The sequence below is a fragment of the Nanorana parkeri genome, unplaced genomic scaffold (assembly GCF_000935625.1).
Source record: "Nanorana parkeri isolate BGI_ZX_2015 unplaced genomic scaffold, ASM93562v1 scaffold239, whole genome shotgun sequence".
Taxonomy (NCBI): Eukaryota; Metazoa; Chordata; class Amphibia; order Anura; family Dicroglossidae; genus Nanorana; species Nanorana parkeri.
The window spans coordinates 743-26,037 of record NW_017306507.1 but is presented as its reverse complement, the minus strand read 5'-3'; the positions used below and the strand labels follow the sequence as shown (position 1 = coordinate 26,037).

The window sequence follows — 25,295 nt, the reverse complement described above, 5'->3', positions numbered from 1 at the left end:
TTTTGACTAAAGGCAGATTAATATATCTCCCTTTACTTCCTGGAACTCGGGCACATGTGAGTAGGACATGTGAGCATGCACATCATCTCAGGGGAGGAAAATGCCTTTCCCTGAGATTACAGATGACATTTCCCAGCAATGCTATGCTGATGTAACCTTCCCAGGATGCAATGCTTGGGCACAATTACATAATTTGTGCCAGAACTGGACCAGGAAGTAGAAAAAAAGAAATTGTAAGAAAAATTAAAATAGGTTTGCTTAACTAATGAATGTAAGATGATTTTGTCCTTTAGGACATGATGACTCACAGGACCTTAGACTGCTGGAGCGGAGGGGGAGCGAGGCAGCAGGGACCTGTCTAACAGCCAGCTGTCTCTGAAGATCAGGTGAGTATCAATTTTATTTTCATCCCTAGACAAAAATGAGCACTTAACCCTTGCAGTGCGGAGGTAGCCCCACTGCAAGGGTTAAGAATATTTATGCCCAGGTTCTTCAAGAATACAGTATACAGCAAGTCATGATACAAAACATACATTTAGGGTTTACACACACCAAATAACAAATTGCAATAAAACAAAAGCAATTCTACATCTGAAATTTGCAACTAGAATCTAAACAGAATTCTTGGCCAGCACATGTATGCTTTTCTAGTGTGTATAAATATTTACTCCCAATAATAGGAGGCTGTAGTATCTTTTTTTAGCAAGTGGACTGATTTGACTCGCAGTGGTATGACCTTTATATCACTTTAGGTTATAGGTTTGTTTGTGTGCAAAAATAGCTCAGGAGCATATCCGGTGCATTACTTCTCTGGTGACACCTTATTTGGAGTCCATTCACTTTTTCCACCTCTAGAACCACAGCATTTGAGACATCTATTTCATGCAAATGGAGATTTTCACCTAAAACAATTATAATCGTATTAAAATTGCAATCATATTTAAAAAGGTAAAAGTCTACCTTTAAAAAAAAAAATAGTAATAATAAAATGCACAGATCTTTATAAAAGGAAAAAAAAAAAGAAGTGCATTGAAGCCAGTAAAACATCGCAACTACAATCCAGTGGATCATGGGTGCAATATTCTGGCTCCTGCAGACTCTTCCTCCCATCCCGGTACGTACTGAGGTACAGACATTTAGTAACAGGAAAGGGAGGCAGTATCAGTGGACTACAAGTGCAATGATGTCACCGACTTGTATTCCATTAAGAATTACAAGTCCCTCTGCCAAGGCAGCAGTTGAGACTTGTAGCTTTTCCATTCACAGATACTTTATTAACAATGTCACCATGTTTCATGTTACATTCTGAATATGGGTGTAACATGAAACATTTGCTGATCTTCTCCCTGCGGAATGAACTCCGAAGTGATGACGATTTCATCACATCCGGTTTCTGAGCAGTCATTCCCATACCTTAAAGTGACATTAAACCCTCAGATTTTTCAACATAAAACAATACTGTAATGTGTGCCTTACTGTAATCCATGGTTGTTTCCCTTCTCTTTGCTGCTCTTCCTTTTAAATCTGTATCAGTTCTCATGCTGGGGCAGAACTTCTGTTTTGCAGCAGACTGCCTTGTCTCTGAAATGGATACACGGTGTCTGTGTATACGTTTCTATAGGCTTGTAACCTGAGCCAGCACTACAGGAAGAGGCACTCAGCTGCAAAGGGAAGTTCTCCCCAAGCATGAGAAGAGATAAGGATTTAAAAGGAAGAGCAGCAAAGAGAAGGGAAACAACCATGGATTACAGTGAGGCACACATTACAGTATTGGTTTATGTAAAAAAATCTGAGGGTTTAATGTCACTTTAATGAGGACCTGTCACTGCTTAAGTGCTATCAAATATGTGCGATTGCAATAAAGTATTTATTTTTTTTTAAATGTAAACATCTGAGCAAAAAAATTAAGATTCCCCTGTCGCAGCACATACTAAGATAACACACTTTTGTGGCTTACATACGAAAATGGCAATTGTAGCACATATTTTCCCGTATAAGCCAGAGTGAGAGCAATAATTCTAGGGCCAATATTCACGGTAAACTGTAAACTGGTGACCTGTACAGGCTTTTAAAGTGTCGCCAATGGACAATTTGGGGTACCATATTTTTTCAGGACTGCGCACAACTTTTAACTTGGGATGTTAGGAATCTATGTATTAGGCATAACCTCATCTTCTATATTTAAAAAAAAAATGGATATTATATTGTGTTTTTGTGCACTAAAAATCGACTTAAAAAATTATTTTTTACTGAAATTGTGGGTTTGATAAAGAGTTGCACTAATATCATGCCACATAAAAATATGCAACTGCCCCCATTTTATTGTACTGGGTCTGTGCTTTCACAAAACAGACTTCGGGGGGGACTTAAGTTATTTCCAGGCCTAAAATATGGATTATAATGTGTGCAAAAAAACCCCCCCCAGCAAAAAGGGTTAAACCCCATTTAGGTGCCATTAACAGTTTTTTCTATTATTGTACAAAAAAAAAGAGAAGAGGCTGCTTTAGGAAAATAGATTACTTTCTTGCCTATAGCAGTCAGTCAAAACCCTCATTTCATTTCTACACCTGGACTGCACTGCACATATGACGGTAAGAAGCAAAATTGATAATGGACGACTTTCATACATTAGTTCTAAAGTACATTTTTTTCTACCATTAGTGAGGATATCTGCAATAATATAAAACTTTGTGCATTACAAGCCGTAGTGTTTGTGGAAGGGTTTTGGAAGTAAAACTTGTAGGACATTTTTGCTCATCTCTCTTCCGCATACAGACTCCTGCCCCAATTTAACTTAGGTCCGGTTCACACCTGGGCGTTTTGTAGCGCGTTCGAACGCTCTGCAAAACGCTCAAACACCAAAATCCCATTTTTTCTTATGGGTACGGTTCACACCTGGGCGTATTACAGGCCGTATGAACGCGCTACAAAACGTCCTACGCCCAAAGAAGTACAGGAGCTTCTTTGGGGCGTTTTTGTCGCGCGTTTCCATTGGGATAAAGCCAAGTAGCACTCGGAAACGTGCATTTGTCGCACGTTTTTTTACCGAGCCTAGGTGTGAACCCAGCCTAAAGCCGGGCCTTAGGGCAGTGCTGGACAAATCCCATGAGCCAGGTAGCCAATGCTTCTTACAAATTACAGCTGGCACCTAACTGAGTTTTTCAAGTTGTCAATGAATCTGGCTCCTAAAAAAAATAAAATCCTGCTGGCTCCTGGATTCCATATTCATTTGTTCACCCCTGCTTTAGCGTACACAGTGGAAATGTAGGTAAAAACCATGAAGTAAAAAAAAAAAAAGAATACACATATATTCTGCAACATCTCAACCAAGAGTCTTGAAGCTCTAAGACACGTGTAGGCAAACTTTGACCCTCCAGCTGTGGTGAAACTACAAATCCCATTAGGTACTGCAAGACACAGGCATGACTTCCAAAGCCAGATGCATGACAGGATTTGTAGTTTCACCACAGCTGGAGGGTCAGAGTTTGACTACCTCTGCTCTCAGATAACACCACTAAGGCCCCATTCATATTTAACCTATAATCGCATGTTTATAAAACGGATATGCAAAACATCCTAATGGTAATCAAACGGTTATTGAAAATCACCTTTCCGTCTACAGCCATCCACAATTTCCTATAACTGACTATATAAAAGTTACTTTTTACTGCACCTTTAACAGTAGTACACCGTGTGCTCCATATTTCCCAGAATTCTCACTCCCATGCTCTTATAAATAGCTTACTTTCTCTGTCACAGTTATGTGGAGAGTCCAGTGCCAAATAACACACCGCTTGTAACATCTCTTTAGTGAATAGAACTAAAAGACCCCACCAGTGCTGTAGATCTTTATTAAAGAACCAATCCCTCAAAAAGAACCCTGTCATGTATACAGTAAAGCAGGGCCAGGCAGAGATAGCAGAAGCCAGGTAGCCAATGCTCCTTAAAAATGACAGCTGGCCCCCAACGTTTGAGGTTATGCTGTCAATGGAGCTGGAGGGTGAGATTGTGCGAAAGTTTACTTACTAAAAATTACAAAAAACACATCAACAGTAAACTGTCACAACATCTGAATATTTATGCTTGGTATTCCTTTGTCATTCCATCAAAAGTGCTATAAATGTACATGTGCAGTGTCCTACTGCAGAGTGAAACATAATATTTCCTCTCCGACAATTAAAATGGGTCTTGTAAGCTTCATTAATACCTGCACTGTAGCCAATAGCTCAGGGAGTATCCTTCATATGACAGGACTCCAAAAGCAAAAAAAAATACATAAACACGGGCAGGGAAATTAATATAATTGACAACTGTAGTCATTTACCACTATACAAGTAAAACTACTTATGCCTGGAAATCCCTAGCAGCCTTATAATTTCCAGAAGACATTTAAAGAAGTAAATACTTACAAAGTGAGGTGAATTACCCGCATAGCTGTCACCAGAACGGGTGTCCCCATTTAAAGATGTACCCTCTGCCTGTTCTGGTGACAACTGTGATGTATTGCATTTCCCATCACTTTCTGTTTTGGTGACTACTTAGCACAGACAGCAATAAAAACACTGTATTAATCTACTCAAATCAAAACCTGTTTAATGTCCACCGGCATTCTCGCCACTTTTGTTCACATTCAGCTGTCAGCTGGGCCAACAGCACCCAATGACAGTGTTGGATTAATCGTGGGTAGTGGGGGGGGAGTTGACAGATTATTTCCCCCATCAGCTCCGCTATCTTGCAACTGACAGCAGACAACGGTGGCTGGGTTCAATAGCCAATGGCGTATATGGATGTAACCCACTGCTGTCCACTGTCAATCGCAAGAAAGTCAGACATGATGGGGAACTAGTCTCTCAGATTCCCCATCAGGCTGTGCTCACCCAATGGGAAAACTCCGTGGCCTTTGCACCTTCCTGTGTGACAGGTACAGTAACCGGGCAGGGCACTCCATAAGCCTGTGATTTTATCAGACACAGCGTTCTGGTATGGACACGCTGTCCTCAGTGCTGGCCTACATAGAAACGGGTTTATAAATTTGGTCTAACAGGTTCATGAATATGTTGTGAGGCACAACAGAATTCTAAAAATGGTGTTTACGACACTCCTTATGATCTCTAGGAACTATGCTTTAATTTGCACATGTCTAGCCATGTGCTGCATACACAGATTTGTGCTATCTTGAATGAGAACATCTGTCTAGGAACTACAGGAGGTTTGTCAGCTTCCTCTGAGTAATGAATTGCCCTGCTAAAGTTAGTAATTAACCCAACAATATGATTAAGGCCTGAAAAAGATTGAATCGCCTTTGACAAGCTGCAAAACCTCTTTAGAGCTTGACTGTCAAAGAAGAAAAAACCTTCAGCGTTTGCAACTCATAAGTCCAGACAGCATGATTTGTTCCTTCAGTCCCAGTGATTGATTGGATAAACAAGGACTTCCTATTGTCACTAGGAATGAGGCTAATAATCTAAAGTTGTGAGTTGTCGCTGGAACAGTACAGGAAGGAAGCTCTTCCTATGGGGACACTTGTTTTGGTGACAACCATAACTTTGGAGTGATCTCCTCTCACCTTCATTCCCTGCACCACGACACAGGGAATGAAGAGAAATCTCCTTAAAGTGGACATTTACCCTTATTAACTAAAAATCACATCACCATGCAGCTCTGCATGCTGATATGAAATCATCTTACATTCATTAGTTAAAACACACATGGGGTGTATTCACTAAGCTGCCGTAGGCAGCCGAGTGAATGACCGACCTGAAGTGAAGTGAGCCGAACACTGTTCAGCTATTCACTTCAGGCTGGTACGGCTGATTTCAGCCGTACATCGGCTGAAATCAGCCATACATCGGCAGGCTTCGTGTGGCTTCGTTTCGGCCGAACATGCTAATCACTGCTGTTCGGGCTATTCTTAAAGATGCTGAACAGCAGTGAGTGAATAGCCGAATGCCTCTGAGCGGCATTCGGCTTGGCTGTTCTGCTCGGTCCCTCAGAGGGACCGAGCAGAACAGAAAAAGAGTGAAAAAAGTTAAAAAAAGTAAACAGCAAACGATTGTGCGGAGCTAGCAGTGACAGCTAGCTCCGCCCAATAGTTTCATATTGTCCGGCGGCTCTGCTGCTGTAAATTTTACAGCAGTGTTTCTCTCCTTGGCGGCCGGGAGCAGGAGACTTCCGGGGCGCCAGGGAGAGTTAGCTGTTTGGAGATCAGTGTCCCTGGTTAGCTGGTAACCAGGGACGCTGATCTCACTGCAAGTGGCCGAAGCCAGCCGTAAGGTCACGGCTGGCTCCGCCCAGCTGTCAGAAGCAGGCTGTCGGCCGGCCAGCTTCGGCTTTCAGCACGGCTCAGCCGAGCCGATGCATATGCGTTCGGCTCCACTGAGCCACTCGGCCATGTTCGGGAGCTGCACAGGCTATTGTAAATAGCCCGTACAGCACCCCTTCGGTTCTACTGAACCAAAAGGGTCCTGGGGCTGAAGCTAGCCGAAGGATCGGCCGAAGCTACGGCCAGATCCTTCGGCAGCTTCGTGAATAGACCCCACATATGTTGGTTTTACCTGTTTTTCCACTTCCTGGTCCTCATAGGCATTAGTGATGTAATCCGGGCCCAAGGGATGCTTCCTGGGCCTAAGTGATGCATCCTGGGAAAGGTTACATCAGCAGTGCATTGTAATCATCTGTAATCTGCAATATCTAGTGAGATCTCAGGGAAAGGCATTTGTATTCCTGAAATTGTATGCATGGTCACACTTTCCATGAAATAAAGTGAGATGGATTCAGCTGCCCTAAGTGAAAAAGGCATCAGCAATTATTTATAAGCATCTGTGTGTAAATTGCCATTACAAAACTTTTCTAAAGGTGTCTTTGGTGTCATTTTTAAGGGTAGAGTTCACCTTTTATGAGACACAGACAATAGACCTGGGGGAAAAAATGCCTTTCCTTTACTGCAATTAATGTCATCAAAATTTGTTAAGCGTAATTCACATGGGGATTTTATGTCTGGCTGTAGATTCCTGTGGCAAGAATCAGCAGGTTCTTGTACCGGAGTCACAGGTGGTTCCAGACAGCTGCGGCCAATCAGCCTGTACAAAGCAATGACAGGCTGACAAGAGTCATAGCTGTCCATAGGTATATCTAGCACAGGGGTCTCAAAGTACCGGCCCGCAGGCCAATTGCAGCAGTCGTTAGACAGCGGAGAGCATCAGCTTTAGACACAGACCCATTTGGGCCAGCTCTGTGTCCTGTGATCACTGTAACTTATCACAGCAATCACATGGCATTGTTTACATTGCCAAGCCCTCCCCCTTTCCTTTTACATCAGAGGCAGGGGAGAGTAAAAAGAGTAAGAATGGATGAATTCATTTATTAACTACCTAGTAAAAACATGCTGCAGCAGCAAACACAAAAAGGAGAAATGCAAGTTCAAATATGTTTTAATCCTTTCACCTCCCTCCTCTCCTGCTTATGTTATCTGCATTCTGTGTCTGCTCTGATGCATGTGTTATCCCCTTTACATCTGTACAATGGCAACGCAGCATATGCAAAAAAGAGGGTACTCAGTGATAGAGGATCACTGAGAAAAGATTGTTACCAAAAAAGACTGGGATATGTATGAAAGTATAAAAATAACGTTTTTATTATATATTTTTAAAATAATTTGAACAGCACCATTATATTGCCTTCCTTGAAAATCTTAAAAAACGACAGACGTCTGTCTAGCTATTCACTCACACTTTCTCTCACAGCAATGGCCACACACATGGCAAAAATAGGTCAGCACAGGATATGTGAACTAAGGGGAGAATAACAAAAAGAAGGAAAAAATTCCATTAGTGTTGCAGATAAACCATGGTTGATGAAAAAGCCGGAATTGTGGGGAGAGAAATTGCTCTAAAGTCCTGCAAAGAGGAAGTCCTTTAGGAACTAATGTCCTAATTGAGTTCGTTTTGGTTACTATAATGTAACAGTTTTCGAACAGATACAGTGTATCTCAGGTGTCTCTTTCCTTTCACGTCTTAGGAGTTGCGATCTAGTTTGGACCTGTTTGGGGTTTGTTTCTTAGTCAGAAGATGTTTGATAAATCGGGCGAGACTTCATGTGTATATATAAAAATTTGTGAAGATCGGATCGATCAGTACTCACTCGTTCATGTCTCCCATCCCGATGTGATGAAGGATTCACCGGTATTTTCTATTTCTGAGAGATCTTCATTGTGGATATCCCCATACAGGCCAATTTGTGGGGTGAATAAAAGTCCTCAGAACTTCACAGAGGAGCGTCACATTAAATCTTTGTGTATTTTCCCCAACATTCCTTGGATTGTCCTGTGGAGCGTTTGCAGTGTGAGGTCCTTCAAACACACATACTGAGTCGACGCGTTTCGCCCCGCCCTCCGGGGCGTCGTCAAGACAACGCAGCGTATGCGACTGTGGATCAACGGGAGATGCATTAGGGTGCCATTTTAGAACGAACGGCAATGTAACGCATCAGCACATAACGTGAACTGCACTGCGTGATGTTGTTTCCTAAACAAGTGGAAACCATGCCTTTAGTGCAAAGTTATGGTGTGACTGAACCGTCACATTTGAAAAAAAGTGTAATGCTTCTGCTTGAACCTGCCTTGTAAATGTATCTAAACCTAAAAATTTAATATATTGCAGCTTACAGCATTCGTGCGTTGTGGTGTGTGTGTGGCCCGCCACTGTATCAGTGCATTTGGGTCCCATTTACAATGATTGGCACTGCAATTCATTCTTTGAGGACAAGATGTGGACAAATAAGTTAAAAGAGAACTATTGGTTAAGTGTTTCCCCCCATAGTTCTCTTAAGGGTCACGGGAGGACATATACTTACCTCCTCCCCTGACCCAAATCTCAGTATATAGCGGGCTACAGCTTGCGGTATACTGAGACGCTGCAGCCGGGACAGATCCCGACATTACTGTTGAGATCCACCCAGCTGCGTGAGTGACAGCGGGCTCTGCCTATCTAGAGGCATAGCTGTACCCACCCACTCCTCCATCCGTTTCTCCAGTCAGCGCTGGAGGATCGGAGGGGGGGAATCCCTGCAGGGAGCCGTGAATGACAGTCACGGCTCTCTGCAGGGACATGATCGAGAAGTGAGCGAGCGACGGTATGTGTTCGCTCACTTCCCGATCTATTGAGCAGACGTGTGACAGTTTCATTGTAACTCGTCGGCTCGAACTATGAGGATGAGTGATTTTTCACTCACCTCATAGTTCTCCTTTAAGGAATAAAATAAAATGAATGGCACTGCAGTTCATTCTTTGAGGACAAGGAATAAAAAATAAATAAAAAGAAACACCATTTACTTGCTGACTCACTACTACAAACACGCTGTAATGACTGCCAGCAATTACAGAGCAGACTGCCAGTCATTGTGACATTGAGCTATTATACAGCATATGGGCGGCCCTAACCGGTCCTAACGTGACATAATAAAATTCTGTGCATTAGCCTCAAAAGGGTAAACAATACCCCATGTGTATTAAACATGAGTTTACTGTAATTTTTTCTTCTCCTCACATGGTCTGCACACCAATTTGTATAATTTATTAATACTGGTACATAGAACTGCTGACGCAAGTATATAAAGTTTATGATTACATCACCGTCTCTTGATTACTCATACATAATGCATTTAACTATTAACGTACAGGAATAGTGAAGGGCTTCTGTAGGACACACCTGTTCACATAATGTAAAGGCTTGCTGCTAAGGAAACTTTGTTACAGATTTGTGTTTAGTTCTTACATATAAGAGTAACATCAGGCTGTTTAGAAAGTCAAGACATCATTCTGATGAAGCAAAGGAAGCCTGTTTTTTGCCTTCTAGAACCACGCATGTCCCAGGGTTAGCCGCACATTATCTATGATTAAAGTCATGTGTTTCATAAGCTGCTGATTAATATTAGGACTTTAAGCCGCTCTAACAAGGGGCCTCCGAACAAGCTACTATAGATTGTACCTGCAGATTAAGGAGTAGCATTCAAAGTTTCTTAAAGGAGCAATTTCCTGCTTAAAAACAAAAGTTTTACATTATTATAAGTCAAACACTTTTTGTAGATTTTTTTTATACTGTAGCAGGTTTTCAGAAGTCAAGTGCAGGGATTAAAACTAGTTTTGAGAATATTAGCCTTTTCGTATGCTGTGCACCTCGGTATATTTTCAATTATTACACTTGTTGTCCCAAGAGCTATCAAAAGCAAGGAGTTGACATGATTTCAAATTAGTCACAAATCAGATTCAAAGTTTAACATTTAATGGTCATTTTTCAGAAAAGTTTTAATCTCACTGGTGGGGAGTTAATGATTGTGCGGATTCATACATCAAGACTAGTATTGGCACACAGAGTAATAAAACCGTATAGGTTAAAGCTGACCATACACCTATAGATTTTCTGCAGATTTTCTATGGTCAGATGGAAAAACAACAACAGATTCCTCCATCTACGCTAAACTGTGTGGGTGGAGGAATCTCCCACTGGGCCAAGCTTCAGTATCTTACTAGACGGCCCCGCTGGTTCTCAAAACACCTGAACAATGCCTGCATCCAATCAGATTGTTCAGGTATTTTGATAGCCAGCGGGGCCGACTAGCAAGATACTGAAGCTTGGCCCAGTGGGAGATTCCTCCACCCACACAGTTTAGCGTAGATGGAGGAATCTGTTGTTCTTTTTCCATCTGACCACAGAAAATCTGCAGATAATCTATAGGTGTATGGCCAGTTTAAGTATCAGCTTTATGAATCTTTAGAACACTAAAAATTCCAATGTGCTCAACCGCACAGCTATTATTGGTATTACAATACCGTGCGTTGCAACGCAGTTGAAAAAAGTAGCACATGCACTACTTTTTTTCAACCACACAATGCAGAGCAATGCAGTAGCAGGCGTTGCAACGTAGTTGAACGCGCAGGTATCTTTAGTATTCTAAAGCACTGGTGGATTTTAATTCAAGAAAGATTGTCAGAACATTCGATAATCAGAATGAGTTCCGCTCGAAGTTTGGTTTGATTTTAACATTCCATTTTGGAAATGAATGGAATTTCCTGAACGTAAACCACATTCGATGTAAGAATTTCCTTTGTTCATAATTGATTTTCCATTTTGCTCCTCATCACTACGGTTGAAGCAGAAAGTCGAACGGACACCATGAACTATTAGAGAATATTCCGAAAAGGAATTTTTTCAAACCAAGTACTGTGTATACCCAGCTTAAGAAGGAGGTCAGCAAAACAGTGCTTATATTGCTGTCAGTAAAGGTTTCCCTTTCACTGCTCTCCTGATGTCAGGTCTGAAATGGTATATTGGAGCCAGATACAAATATTCAATACAAGAATTGCCGATTGTATCGCTTTGTGCTACGGCATTCTGGCAGAATATTGCCTGTAGCCGCCAACACAACCAAAGTTCCCAACATATTTATATAGAGAAATTACAGTTTACTTTAGAATGAGTCCAGCATCTCTCTCTAGCATAAACAGCTGCTATATATTCAAATGGTATGATGGTGTCATGGTGATTGAACAAGGTAAACCGCAAAAGCAATGTTGTTCACTGACATTATACAGCCTATTGCCTGCTTGTAGCTTTCAAAACACTGCTATATGGATACTTCAGATATGACATCTTCAGATGAGGTAACAATTTTATAAACTGCTGGCATCAAACGGAAACTTGTGCTAAGAAAAAAAAAAATGGATTACAGCACAGGACGTAATAAGGTAAATCTCAGGTAAGTTCTCTGTCAATTCAGTTCAAACCTCAAAAAGGTATAGGCCACCGTTTACAAAAAAAAAAAAAAATACATAAATCATAATTGCTTGCACATTCATAATAAAAAAAAAATTGCATTTATTGTTCCTTTACGTTGGGCACAATGCTCTGGCTCCTACAGGCTATTCCTCCCAGTCCCTGTGTACCAAAGTTACAAGGATAAGAGGTAGACGTCACTGCATTTGTACTCCATTAAAGGAGAACGATGGGGTTAGGGCTTTCCCCATAGTTCTCCTAAGGGTAACGGGAGGACACAAACTAGCGTCCTCCCGTCACCCTAAGCTCAGTATACCGCGAGTTATACTGAGACGCCGCAGCCGGAACGGATCCCGACAATTATGTCTGGATCCGCCCAGCTGCGTGAGTGACAGCTGGCTCTGCCTATCTGGAGGCAGAGCCAGCTGTACACGCCCCCTCCACCGTCCGTTCCGACAGTCAGAGCTGGAGGATCGGACAGGGGAGGGGGGAATACAGTCCCTCTCCTGTCACGGCTCTCTGCCGTCACAGGATCGAGGAGTGAGCGAGCACCGGTATGTGTGGAATATATTTTACAAATTGAAAGTCCTTTTGTTATACTAGAAACGTGAAATGCAGTGTATATAAAAGTATTATGCTTGAAATAAAAGTACAGCTTATTCAGTAAATAAACTAAAGTTGCTTTTTATTTTTTTATGTATTACAAATGGAACAACAAGGACTGTATATGTTAATAACATTTCAAGTATACATGAGAACCACCCCCTTTCCCTCAAAAACAACAAAACAAGCAAGAACATAATTTGCAAATTGCAGCTTTGCACTCAGCAGAAGTTGCACTGTGGAAATGTTTTCAAACTCTAGAGCAGTGGTTCTCAACCTGTGTAACCTCAGGACCCACATTTGACCGTGGTCAAGTCGCACCACAAAAGAACACACGGCATTGCGGTACTGCGCGGTCCAGTGCGGGCGATCGAACTGTGGGTGGGAGGTGCGTTTGGGGTGCCATTTAAATGAATGGCAATGCAACACACCTCCCGCACCAGAATTCGCGGTAGGTGCGATGTTGCGCGGTACAGTGCGTTAATCGCACAGGTCTGTGTGATTACTGTACTAGTGTGAACGGACCCTAAAAACACTGACAGACACACACAACCATGGACACAATCTAACACACTCAGACATTTATTTACAAATGTATTTATTTTTTTAAGATCCACCCAGTCTCCCTATCTTACGAGAACTGGGGTGGATCCTCAACCTGTGGTCCAGTGTGGGCTGCTGTGCTGTGACAGAGCTCCATTCATACATGCATTGCTGGTACAGCTCCCTTGCGTGTCCTGTAGAGGTGCCAGGACCTAGAATGTGATGGCACCCTGGTCCAGGCACCTCTACTGACACGTGATGGAGCTGTAAGCAATGCACGTATGGATGGAGCACCCTCTCGGCCATAGCCCCATCCCAAGCTGACATTTGGTGCCGGGCAGCATATTTTGAATGGCTGCTTGGAGTGAGAACTGGCAGTGCTGTGCAATGGGGAGGCTGAGGAGCCTCTCACCTAGAAAAGTGGAAGGCATACGTTGACCCACTGAACATGGGGTCCTGACCCACTTTTGGGTCACGACCCACCAGCTGAGAACCAAGGCTCTAGATCAGCGGTTCTCAATCTGTGGGTCGGGACCCCTTCTGGGGTCGAATGACAATTTGCCAGGGGTCACCGGGAGTCTCCCGCTATTAGATAGCGGCTCCCGGCCGCCCGGAACTTTCTCCCGGAAAAGTTTAATCTGCTCGATCGAGCAGAGTAAACCTTTGGCTGCGAACGTTTTTTTTTTTTTTTTCCTGACATTGGAGCCCCGGCCGCCGTAAGTCAGAAAAAAATAAATCATCCGCATGTGGAGCCAGGAACAGCCCCGAACAGGCAAATCAATCGATAGCCGACGAATCGACGATCGAAAACGTTGCCAACGTTTTCAATCGTCGATTTTAATCGACTAAATCGATTAACTGTTGCAGCTCTACTGCAGTCAACCCTAAATTTTACAGTTGGGGGTCACCACAACTTGGCAAATGTTACCAAGGGGTCCCGGCCCTAGAAAGGTTGAGAACCACTGCTCTAGATGTTGGTCTCACCATTTTACTGAGAGAAGGAAAACAAAACACATTTACTGAGCAGACTATAGGTAAATATTATACTTTGATGGCGTAGAACATTATTTGGAATCATTTAAAAGGTTATAAAGATAAACTAATTTGTCAGACAAATGTACCCGCTTACCTGCAAGGACAGAAACTATCATCTACTATCATACCAACAATCACCCAACTGTAGGAAGCAAAGTCTCAGAAATCTTTCATTAAGGTCTTCATGTTATATAGTTTGAATAACATGTCAAATATGTATTTATCATTGTAAAATAACATATTCCACACTTTTTTAATTTCAATTTTTCCAGAGAAAAAAAAAAAAATTCCCCATCAATTTTTCGTTTTTTTCCCAGCGCGTTCCATCTCTAGTGCCGATACTATCCTTCCTTCTGGAGGGGGGCTACTTTTGTTCCCCATGGTCCCTGTGTGTGTTGTAAGATAGCCACCGCTCCAAGCTTACTCCTGTGATGGACTACAATTTCATGTTTAGTTCACTAATTTGTATTGAGATTGTAGTCCATCACAACAGTGAGCTTGGAACCCATTCCATGAAGCTCTCTATGCACCGTTGTTGTACCAATCTGAAGGCCACATGAAGTTTGGAGGTCTGTAGCTATTGACTCTGCAGACAGTTGGCAACTTCTGCGCACTGTGTGCTTCATCATGCGCCCTCCCCCCGCTCTGCATTTTACGCGGCCAACTTAGTTGCCGAGTTGCTGTTGTTCCCAGTTGCTTCCACTTTGTTATAATACCACTAATACCCTGTTTCCCCAAAAATAAGACCTACCCCGAAATTAAGACCTAGTACCATTTTTGGGAATTGCTAAAATATAAGACCTACCCCACAAATAAGACCTAGTTATGACCATTCGCAGGGCCGGCGGTGGCATAAGAGGAACTTGAAGAGCTGCGGGAGAGAATCAGCGGTGCCAGCGATAGAGGAAGCGAGGCGGCAGCTCAGGGAGCAGAGCCGCAAAGGCCGATGTTTCCTCTATAGCGCCGGCTCCTGTCACAGGCGGAGTGATACCAAATGTACTCCGCCTGTGAGGAATCTATAGTGAAAGTGCGCTTCACTCATTCTGGTTACCAAATTGCTCTTGGAAACGTATGGCACCCCTGATTGCCCTGATCACCCAATTCTCAACTTTGCCATTTTGGATTATTTAATTTGGATTGTTATACATTAAAAAAAAAAAATAAGACCTACCCCAAAAATAAGACCTAGTGTGTTTTTTTTGAGCCACAAAAAATATAAGACAGTGTCTTATTTTCGGGGAAACGGTAGTTGATCGTGGAATATTTAGAAGCAAGAACATTTCACGGATGGACTTATTGCACAGGTGGCAACCTATCACGGTGCAATGCTTGAATTCCCTGAGCTCCTGAGAGCGACCCATTCTTTCACAAATGTTTGTAGAAGCGTCTGCATGCCTAGGTGCTTGATTTTATATACCTGTGGCCATGGAGGTGGTCACAATACAGTGTGTATGTGTATGTGTATATATATATATATATATAGCCAGATTATTATGACCACCTGACGTTTGTAGGCAAATTAGCTATACTTTCGCGCTGAAGTTGCTAGAGGGCCAGACCATTATAAATAGGGAAGCAGGTTGTTTACCACGACAGAAGTGATTTTTTTTTCTGAATATATGGGTAAACAACTCAATTTAACAGCCTTTGAACGTGGGATGATTGTTGGCGCTCGGAGCCATGGAGCGAGTATCAGCAAAACAGCAGAATTTGTTACATGTTCAAGAGCAGCTGTTGTTAAAGTGTTTAAAGACTGGACTGTCAGCAGAAAATCTGGGTCTGAACGTGCGAATTGTGGCCGTCAGCGACTAGTCAATGTTAGGGCAGAACGGAGGCAGAGAGTGGCAAGACTGGTACAAGACAACAGAAGGGCAACAGTGCAGTGTCAGATTCCTCGCATCACCTTTCAACATCTCGTGGAGTCACGAGGCAGCCCAACAAAGTCATCATACACACACACACACACACACACACACACACACACACACGGAAGAGTAATTTTCAGTTTCGACCTGACAAATTTTAAGAAACATTTTGTAAACGTTATGTCTAATGCTGCGGGGTTTTTTTTATATTAAATAAATTATGGTATTTTTATTTGATTTTATCCGATTAATACAAAGTTAATAAATCGGCTAACTAATCAATTATGGAAATAAGAAAATGATCCATAGCACAGGGCTGCGCTGGACGGTAGTATGAGTTACAGATAGTACACCCGTACCGGCAGAGGGGAAGGACCTGTTGCAGAAAGGCAAGTATAGCAGGAGAGGGGGCCAGATTTGAGCAAGTAATTCCATTTCCCAAAATTACTTAGGAAAGTAAACAGGTTACCCCTGTGCTTATTTCAGCTCTCAACCGACTGGGTGTCACACTCGTTCATAATTGCAGCACCAAAGTAAATGCAATCCAAACAGACTACAACCAATCAGCTTCTCTCTTCAGTTTGTCCAGCTGAGATTTGAAAATGAAAGAGAAGCTGATTGGTTGTCATGCATAGCTGCTCCAGATTTTGTCTGCTCCAGTATATAGGAAAAGGAGTGCAAACAGTAAATTGTTACTGGAAGAAAACCGAGCATATGACGGAACAATCACTAGGACAAGAATCTAGTACAGCCGCACACCCAGTCATTGATAAACCATTCTTTGTACTCCAATACATTTTTCGTAATTCAGTAAGGCCCTTTTGACACAGAACATGTTTCCATGCACGTCGATTTGTTTAGAGCCAAAGATGATTGACAAGAGTATATGTATTGAATAAAGCAGTGCAAAGGGCAATCCTACTGTGGAAAGCATAACAACCGATAAGAGTCCCATCTTTTAACCCAGCTAACTACTGTACATTTCAAGCTCAATGATTCCTAGGGGTTTCAGCAATAGATACAAAGTGCAGTGGCCATGTTGTACCTTACAGTATAATTAAACTATTGTTTTGTGGCATATATCTACTGCTAGCAAACAGTAGATATATATACCCCATGATTAAAAAAGAAATGAGGCAAATACCTAAATACTTCCCTATTCTAGCACCGCTCACTCCCAGCTGAAGCTCTCCCGCCTCCCGAACAGCTGTGGAGAAGTGTGCGGGCACATGCGCAGTAGAGGGGAGAGGAGAGACGATGAAACTCAATGAATGTAGCCTGCACATTGGACAGACACCATGGGACAGGAGTCTGTGGTGGATCAGAGACCGACACCAGCACTGGAGGGACAATCAGAAACGAGTGGAATGAAGAAGATGATCGCAGCAAGGGGCATCAAAAAAGGTAATTGGAGTGACTTAGAGCGATTTTGGCTCTATAGACTTTCAGGCCTGGTTCACACCTAAGCGTTTTTGCAAACTAGCAAAAGACATATTTCAACACAAGTCAATGGCAACAGTTCACACCTTAACGTTGCGTGAACGAAAACACCTGTCATGCAAAAAGATGCAGGAGCTATTTTTAGGCGGATGTCACGTGGTTTTGGTCCCAACAGATATCTCTATGTATATCTGTGTTTAAATGCAAAAACACGCAGAAAACGATTGCACAAGAATGTGTAAAACCGAAAACACCTAGGTGTGATCCTGGCCTAATGGAACATTCACCTATCGTTTTTTGCCATAACCGGGAATTTCAACTCAATGCAGGCTGCAGATGAGATGGAGAGACAAGTCTGCAGAATGATGGATCTCGACGCCTTCACCTGCCTGGTCGGAGCGCGGCCAGCGCTGTACAATGCCACCCACCACCAAAGCTGCAGCTATTGCCATACGCACAGGCACAGCAGCTAGGACACAAGATTGCAATACAACTACACAAGAAACCATGGACAGAGGAAGCTTGAAGGAAGACAATGCTTAATGACACTTGATGTCACAAGAAAGATTACTTGTCATTGGGCAAAACAAACAATTCATAAGGCTGTAGAAATGCATGGAAACATTATCAATGCATGAAAGGAAGAGTCTGCTGGAGCCAGATCATTGCACCTGCAATCCACTGATCAGGGTTGTAATGCTTCACTGGCTCCAATACAAGAAAACAAAAAATACTAAATGCACCTTTTTTCTTTTATGAAGTGTGTATATATAATCTTTTTCTAAAAGGTAGAATTTCCCTTTAAACCTTAACAGCTACAAAGAAGCTTTGTGTGCACCAAATGCCTTTACAAACCCAGATATCATCTTGTAAGACCTCATGCATAAGGGTGTCTGAGGATTCCCGCAGCAAGAACCTACAGATTCCAGGTGCGTCCCTTCAGTGCCTGGTGCTGGGCCCATTCCATTATTGAAAGGCTGACAATGGCCACATCTGTCTGCAGCAGTACGCATGTAATTGTACGTGTACTGGATCGGGAGAGATGGTTCTCCCAGGACACAGAGAGGGGAATTTATCAAAACTGGAGCAGACAAAATGTGGAGCAGTTGCCCAGGGCAACCAATCAGCTTCCCTCCTCAGTTTGTTAATTTAAGTTTTAAAAATGAAAGAGAGAAGCTGATTGGTTGCCACGGACAGCTGCTCCAGATTTTGTTTGCGCCAGTTTTCATAATTTCCCCTCAGAGCGCTTTCATCCAGAGACAAGCTTTTTTGCCAATCCGCAAGTAATCGTTCCATGTACGATTACATGCAGACAACCATGGACAGATGCAGGAATGGCCAGATGCCAGTGTGCATGGGTCCTAAAATTAGTGTTGACATAATCACAATGCAGAGAAGAGAGCTGTGGGAAGGACCCACCCACTACAGACTGCCTGCAAAAACCTACAGGAGGGGGCAGAGACAAGACCAGTCACCCTGCAGGAGCAGAAGTGACTGGTCTTTATTACAGGAAGGGCAGTTGTTTCATTCTTTGAGGGGGGGAAAAATAATCAAAGCCTAGGAAGATTCAAATGATAACAGACATTTTGTAATTAGACAATATTTGCTTTTTCGTAGAATTCAGCATTCATCATGACTTACTAAACAATCGAAATGTAATAACAAAATCTGCTCCCATCAGTGAAGACAAGATCCGAGGAGTGTGATATGACAGTAATGGAGCCCACACAGTGATCAGAGATGCATGTGTATGTAATGATGCCATCTCCCATGTGCCCGTCACCCTGACAACCATGAACAGAAGGCAGTCTGCTCCCCAACCATCTAATATTAGATGGAAGAACATACGTGTGCACCGCCATTGTCATGTGCCCTGTCACCCGGGTATATGATCACCCTTCTGACAGGTCAATGGTGCGCCAAATGTGCAGGGCCGGTCACGTGACGCCGGTTGCCGTGCAGTACAACATACTCACATGCACTTAGCACGACTGAATGACTTTTCTTCCATAAACAGTCATGGACGATCACACATCTTCTATTAGAGCGGCCAGGCAGAGTCCCTGTGTAAGCCTGCAATCACCCGCATATATATATATATATATATATATATATAGGGAAACCCGATCCTCATTTACATGGTAGGATGCTGGGCGATCCAGTTACTCAGAGTCCGTCCTTGTCTACCTGTGTACACAGAGCAGGCGGGACAGCTACACCAACCACCTGTTATCATCCACACTCCTCACTGACAGTCGCTACATAGCAACGCGCTGTGCGATCCCCACCAACATGATTCTGACAGCTCCGCTCACCCCTTCCACACCAGGGAGAGTGTAGCTCAGTCACCATGCCACCCACACTGTGCTCGGACATCGCCCCGTGTACCTCATCGGCTTCGTACTCCGTCCCGTTCCTGACGTGCGCCATGTTTCCGGCTTTGTCCCGTGGAATGTCACTACCCCCGCTGTGTCCAGTGCACGGTGACTCGCAGCCCGGCACACTCGTGGGAAGGATCTGCTCGGAGCTTTCAGCGCTCAGGAATCGGATCTCGAGTCTCCTCCTTCGATGTGTGTGCCCGAAGACGAGCCTCCTCCAGACACACCTTCTCATATAACATTTCATAGGCAGGCGTGCGCTCTCCGCTCTGCACACAGCTGGGGAGGGGGACACCGGACTCTTACCACTCGAGGTGTGAGGTACCTGTGTGAGTGTGTCTCATTACCGGGGTACACAACGCTCTGTACTTATCTCAGCTCCATCCCTTCCATATGGCAAGCCGAAACTATGGCCGAATATTCATATAGAGAGACTGAGTGTGCACCTAGACATCCAATCTAGTCCCATTTGCCTGTCACAGGTCCCCTCCCCCCACATAGCCACCTGTTTTAATACCTGAGCAGGGCTCGCAAGTGTGTCCCTCATTCTACCTGTCCAGGCTGACTTTTCTGGTGGTCCTCGGCTCCCTTGGACCCCGCACCCAGGATCCAGTCTCCTTTGTCCCCTCATCTTTGCCTGCTAGCCTGCCTGGTGGTCCTCGGCTGTGACCTGGACTCTCTTCACCCATGATCCTGCTCTACAGACCAGCTTCTGGGACTACCACTACCAACCACCTCCAGGCTAACCAGTCCCTCCCCTGCTACAATGGCCAGATGCCCAAAGTGTGAGTCCTTACTTTACCTGTGCTATGCCTTAATGCTGGTAACCCTTTGCTGTGCCCGGATTGCTGCCCAAAGTCCCTGGACTCTACCCGTGCTGTGCCTTGTTGCTGTTAACCCTTTGCTGTGCCCGGGTGGTTGTTGCCCTGTCCCTGGACTCTATACTTGCAGTGTCCCATTTCCGTGAACCCCTAATAAAGAACCCCCTGGCCCAGAGGTGTAACTAGAACTTTTCAGGGGCCCGCTGCAAGAAACCATGAAGGGCACCCCCAACCCCATGGCGCCATGTGGTTAACAGGAAGGCTGCCAAGGTCCCAAGCAAGCACAGGACCTCAGGAAGCCGCTTGTTTAAAAATGTATTGCCAGTGGTATTCTGCATTGCTGTATAATCATTATACAGCAATGCAGAATACCACCAGCTATGCAGGACTACAAGTCCCAGCAATACATTATAATAAACATCAGCCATGCAGAATACCACCAGCTCCCCCCTTCCCAGCGCCCCCCTTTCCCGGGCCAGACTCTTACCTGACCTGACTGCTGCAGCACCGTCTTCCGCTTCTCGGCGGCCAGGGGGCGGGTCTAAGTGGAGAAGGTCCTCTCCCACACAGCAGAATGTGCTGCCTGGTGGTGCCTGCAGCACATTCTGCTGGACAAGTGATAGCCTGTACAGCCGTCCGTACATTCTGCGGGTGGCAGAGTGGCGTGGAAGGAGCGGCACTAACTCCGGGGGGCTCTTCTTCCTCTCTGCCCCCCCCCAAAAGGGTGGTACGCAATTGCGACCCTTGTAGTTCCGCCAGTGCATCGGCCAAGGATCCTAAAAACCACCCTCCATCTTTGTGTGTGTTCTGTCCCGTCCCGTCCCCCCCCGTCACTTTACCCAAACTTAGAAATGTCTGCATCCCGGGTCGTTTGATCAGTTTTCCACAACTAAAGGCGCGTAAACACATGTGAACAAATAAATGGTGCTAAGCCCGGCAACAACTACACACAGGAAAAAGTGATCCGGGAGGCACGGTCCGATCAGGTCCGTCTGTAAGTTATTTAGGCAGAACCGATTGGATGCCCAATGCAAGTTTATGACGACGCATACACCTGTTACCCCCGCCTCCGGTTGGGTCGGAAAAAAGAGGTAACAGTGTTTCTGTTTCGATGGACTGGATCGTGCCAAATCAGGGGTAATCTGATGTGAACGGACACATGCCAACTTCTCTTCGTGTGAAACCCAAACACTTTAGTGCCGCATGGCAACTTTTTTTTGGAGAGTTCACAGGAAAGAGGAAAGATTTTTTTAATGTTACCAGTGTTCAGAGAGGTATGAAGTAGGGATGCAGCGATAGCAGTTTTTTGGTATCGAGAGCCAATATTTTTTTCGGTACTCACCAATACCGATACTGGAAGTCCCATTAAGGAAGCCAGGCGCCATATAATGACTCTCCACCTGGCTTCCTGATTAGCCGGGAAGCCCGGCGGTGTGTAAAGACTCGCCACCCGACTTCCCGATAAGCAGGGAAGCCGTCTCCATGCTCCCTTGTGATCAGGTGACGAGGAAGCATGGAGCCGGCTTTCTGGCCGATCAGGAAGCCAGGCGCCGTGTAATGACTAGTTGCCCGGCTTCATGATTGGTCGAGAAGCTGGCCAATCAGGAAGCTGGGCAGCAAGTCATTACACTGTGCTCGAGTGAGTGATCTATATAAAATGTGATACAAATCTAAAACATTGTGTCTTTGATGCAGTTCTCCCAGAAACCACTACATTCAGGTGTGGGATATTATAAAGTTATAAATATCCACAAGGAAATAAAATCTCAGCAAAGGTACAAACCCGTGATGTCCACAAGTTGCATGTGTATGGAGAGGAAGGAAGGTCAGTGTACAGAGGGGTATGGAGGGTGAGGAAGGTCAGGGTATGGAGGGGGAGGAAGGTCAGGGTATGGAGGGGGAGGAAGGTCAGTGTACAGAGGGGTATGGAGAGGAAGGAAGGTCGGTGTACAGAGGGGCATGCAGAGGAAGGAAGGTCAGGGTACAGAGTGGTATGGAGCAGAAGGAAGGTCAGAGTACAGAGGGGTATGGAGCGGAAGGAAGGTCAGGGTACAGAGGGGTATGGAGTGGAAGGAAGGAAGGTGAGGGTAGAAAGGGGTATGGAGAGGAAGGTCAGGGTACAGGGGGGTATTGAGGAGAATGAAGGAAGGTCAGGGTACAGAGGGGTCTGGAGAGGAAGAAAGGTCAGGGTACAGAGGGGTATGGAGAGGAAGAAAGGTCAGGGTACAGAGGGCTATGGAGAGGAAGAAAGGTCAGGGTACAGAGGGGTATGGAGAGGAAGGAAGGAAGGTCAGGGTACAGAGGGGTATGAAGGGGAAGGAAGGTCAGGGTACAGAGAGGTATGGAGCGGAAGGAAGGTCAGGGTACAGAGGGGTATGGAGAGGAAGGAAGGAAGGTCATGGTAGAGAGGGGTATGGAGAGGAAGGAAGGTCAGTGTATGGAGGGGGAGGAAGGTCAGTGTACAGAGGGGTATGGAGGGGAGGAAGGTCAGTGTACGGAGGGGTATGGAGGGGAAGGAAGGTCAGTGTATGGAGGGGGAGGAAGGTCAGTGTACAGAGTGGTATGGAGCGGAAGGAAAGTCAGGGTACAGAGGGGGTATGGAGCAGAAGGAAGGTCAGGGTACAGAGGGGTATGGAGCGGAAGGAAGGTCAGGGTACAGAGGGGTATGGAGAGGAAGGAAGGTCAGGGTACAGAGGGGTATGGAGAGGAAGGAAGGTCAGGGTAAAGAGGGGTATGGAGAGGAAGGAAGGTCAGGGTAGAGAGGGGTATGGAGAGGAAGGAAGGTCAGGGTACAGAGGGGAAGGAAGGTCAGGGTACAGAGAGGTATGTAGGGGGAAGGAAGGTCAGGGTACAGAGAGGTATGTAGGGGGAAGGAAGGTCAGGGTACAGAGGGGTATGTAGGGGGAAGGAAGGTCAGGGTACAGAGGGGTATGCAGGGGGAAGGAAGATCAGGGTACAGGGGTATGCCGGGGAAAGGAAGGTCATGGTACAGAGAGGTATGGAGTGGAAGGAAGGTCAGGGTACAGAGGGGTATGGAGGGGAAGGACAGGGTACAGAGGGGTATGTAGGGGGAAGGAAGATCAGGGTACAGAGGGGTATGTAGAGGGAAGGAAGGTTAGGGTACAGAGGGGTATGCAGGGGGAAGGAAGATCAGGGTACAGGGGTATGCCGGGGAAAGGAAGGTCATGGTACAGAGAGGTATGGAGTGGAAGGAAGGTCAGGGTACAGAGGGGTATGGAGGGGAAGGACAGGGTACAGAGGGGTATGTAGGGGGAAGGAAGGTCAGGGTACAGAGGGGTATGCAGGGGGAAGGAAGATCAGGGTACAGGGGTATGCCGGGGAAAGGAAGGTCATGGTACAGAGAGGTATGGAGGGGAAGGAAGGTCATGGTACAGAGAGGTATGGAGGGGAAGGAAGGTCATGGTACAGAGAGGTATGGAGGGGAAGGAAGGTCATGGTACAGAGAGGTATGGAGGGGAAGGAAGGTCATGGTACAGAGAGGTATGGAGGGGAAGGAAGGTCATGGTACAGAGAGGTATGGAGGGGAAGGAAGGTCATGGTACAGAGAGGTATGGAGGGGAAGGAAGGTCATGGTACAGAGAGGTATGGAGGGGAAGGAAGGTCATGGTACAGAGAGGTATGGAGGGGAAGGAAGGTCATGGTACAGAGAGGTATGGAGGGGAAGGAAGGTCATGGTACAGAGAGGTATGGAGGGGAAGGAAGGTCATGGTACAGAGAGGTATGGAGGGGAAGGAAGGTCATGGTACAGAGAGGTATGGAGGGGAAGGAAGGTCATGGTACAGAGAGGTATGGAGGGGAAGGAAGGTCATGGTACAGAGAGGTATGGAGGGGAAGGAAGGTCATGGTACAGAGAGGTATGGAGGGGAAGGAAGGTCATGGTACAGAGAGGTATGGAGGGGAAGGAAGGTCATGGTACAGAGAGGTATGGAGGGGAAGGAAGGTCATGGTACAGAGAGGTATGGAGGGGAAGGAAGGTCATGGTACAGAGAGGTATGGAGGGGAAGGAAGGTCATGGTACAGAGAGGTATGGAGGGGAAGGAAGGTCATGGTACAGAGAGGTATGGAGGGGAAGGAAGGTCATGGTACAGAGAGGTATGGAGGGGAAGGAAGGTCATGGTACAGAGAGGTATGGAGGGGAAGGAAGGTCATGGTACAGAGAGGTATGGAGGGGAAGGAAGGTCATGGTACAGAGAGGTATGGAGGGGAAGGAAGGTCATGGTACAGAGAGGTATGGAGGGGAAGGAAGGTCAGGGTACAGAGGGGTATGGAGGGGAAGGACAGGGTACAGAGGAGTATGTAGGGGGAAGGAAGATCAGGGTACAGAGGGGTATGGAGAGGAAGGAAGGAAGGTCAGGGTACAGAGCGGTATGCGGGGGGAAGGAAGATCAGGGTACAGGGGTATGCAGGAGGAAGGAAGGTCATGGTAGAGAGACTGGTCAGAGCAGATGGGAATTGGGGAAAAGGTTAATAAGGGGACAGAGAACCAGCCACGCCAGGTTTAGGAGGGGTATGGTGATCGGGTGGGGACAAGTCAGGGTTCAGAGGGGGGTTCCAAGTTGCTTCCGGGGACAGGTCAGGGTTAAGAGAGAGATGGGGGTGGTTGGAAGGACAGTGTTCTGATGGGGACCGTCAAAGTTGTGGGTATGGGGGTCAAAAGAGGAGAGACAGGTCGGGGGTTCAGAGTTGTAATGGGGAGTTAAAGATTTAGAGATGTGGAGGGCAGCTGCCACCCAGACAGGATGGATAAAGACACTGGAGTGGCACCCCCTCAGAGAGCCATTACTGGAGACAGTCTGCTGCTGATCACACATTATGTGAGTG

At 45.3% G+C, this 25,295-nt stretch overlaps 1 protein-coding gene across 2 annotated transcripts in view; it reads right to left on the bottom strand.

The window, feature by feature from the left end:
* Positions 1-19,926, bottom strand: part of TTC39B (tetratricopeptide repeat domain 39B) — a 76,205-nt gene extending 56,279 nt beyond the window's left edge. For both annotated transcript variants that reach the window (XM_018556483.1, XM_018556484.1), the window contains exon 1: positions 19,643-19,926. In XM_018556483.1, the coding sequence (XP_018411985.1) occupies positions 19,643-19,879 (237 nt within the window). In that variant the 5' untranslated portion in view covers positions 19,880-19,926. The remainder of the gene's footprint in view (positions 1-19,642) is intronic.
* Positions 19,927-25,295: the final 5,369 nt, after the last annotated feature.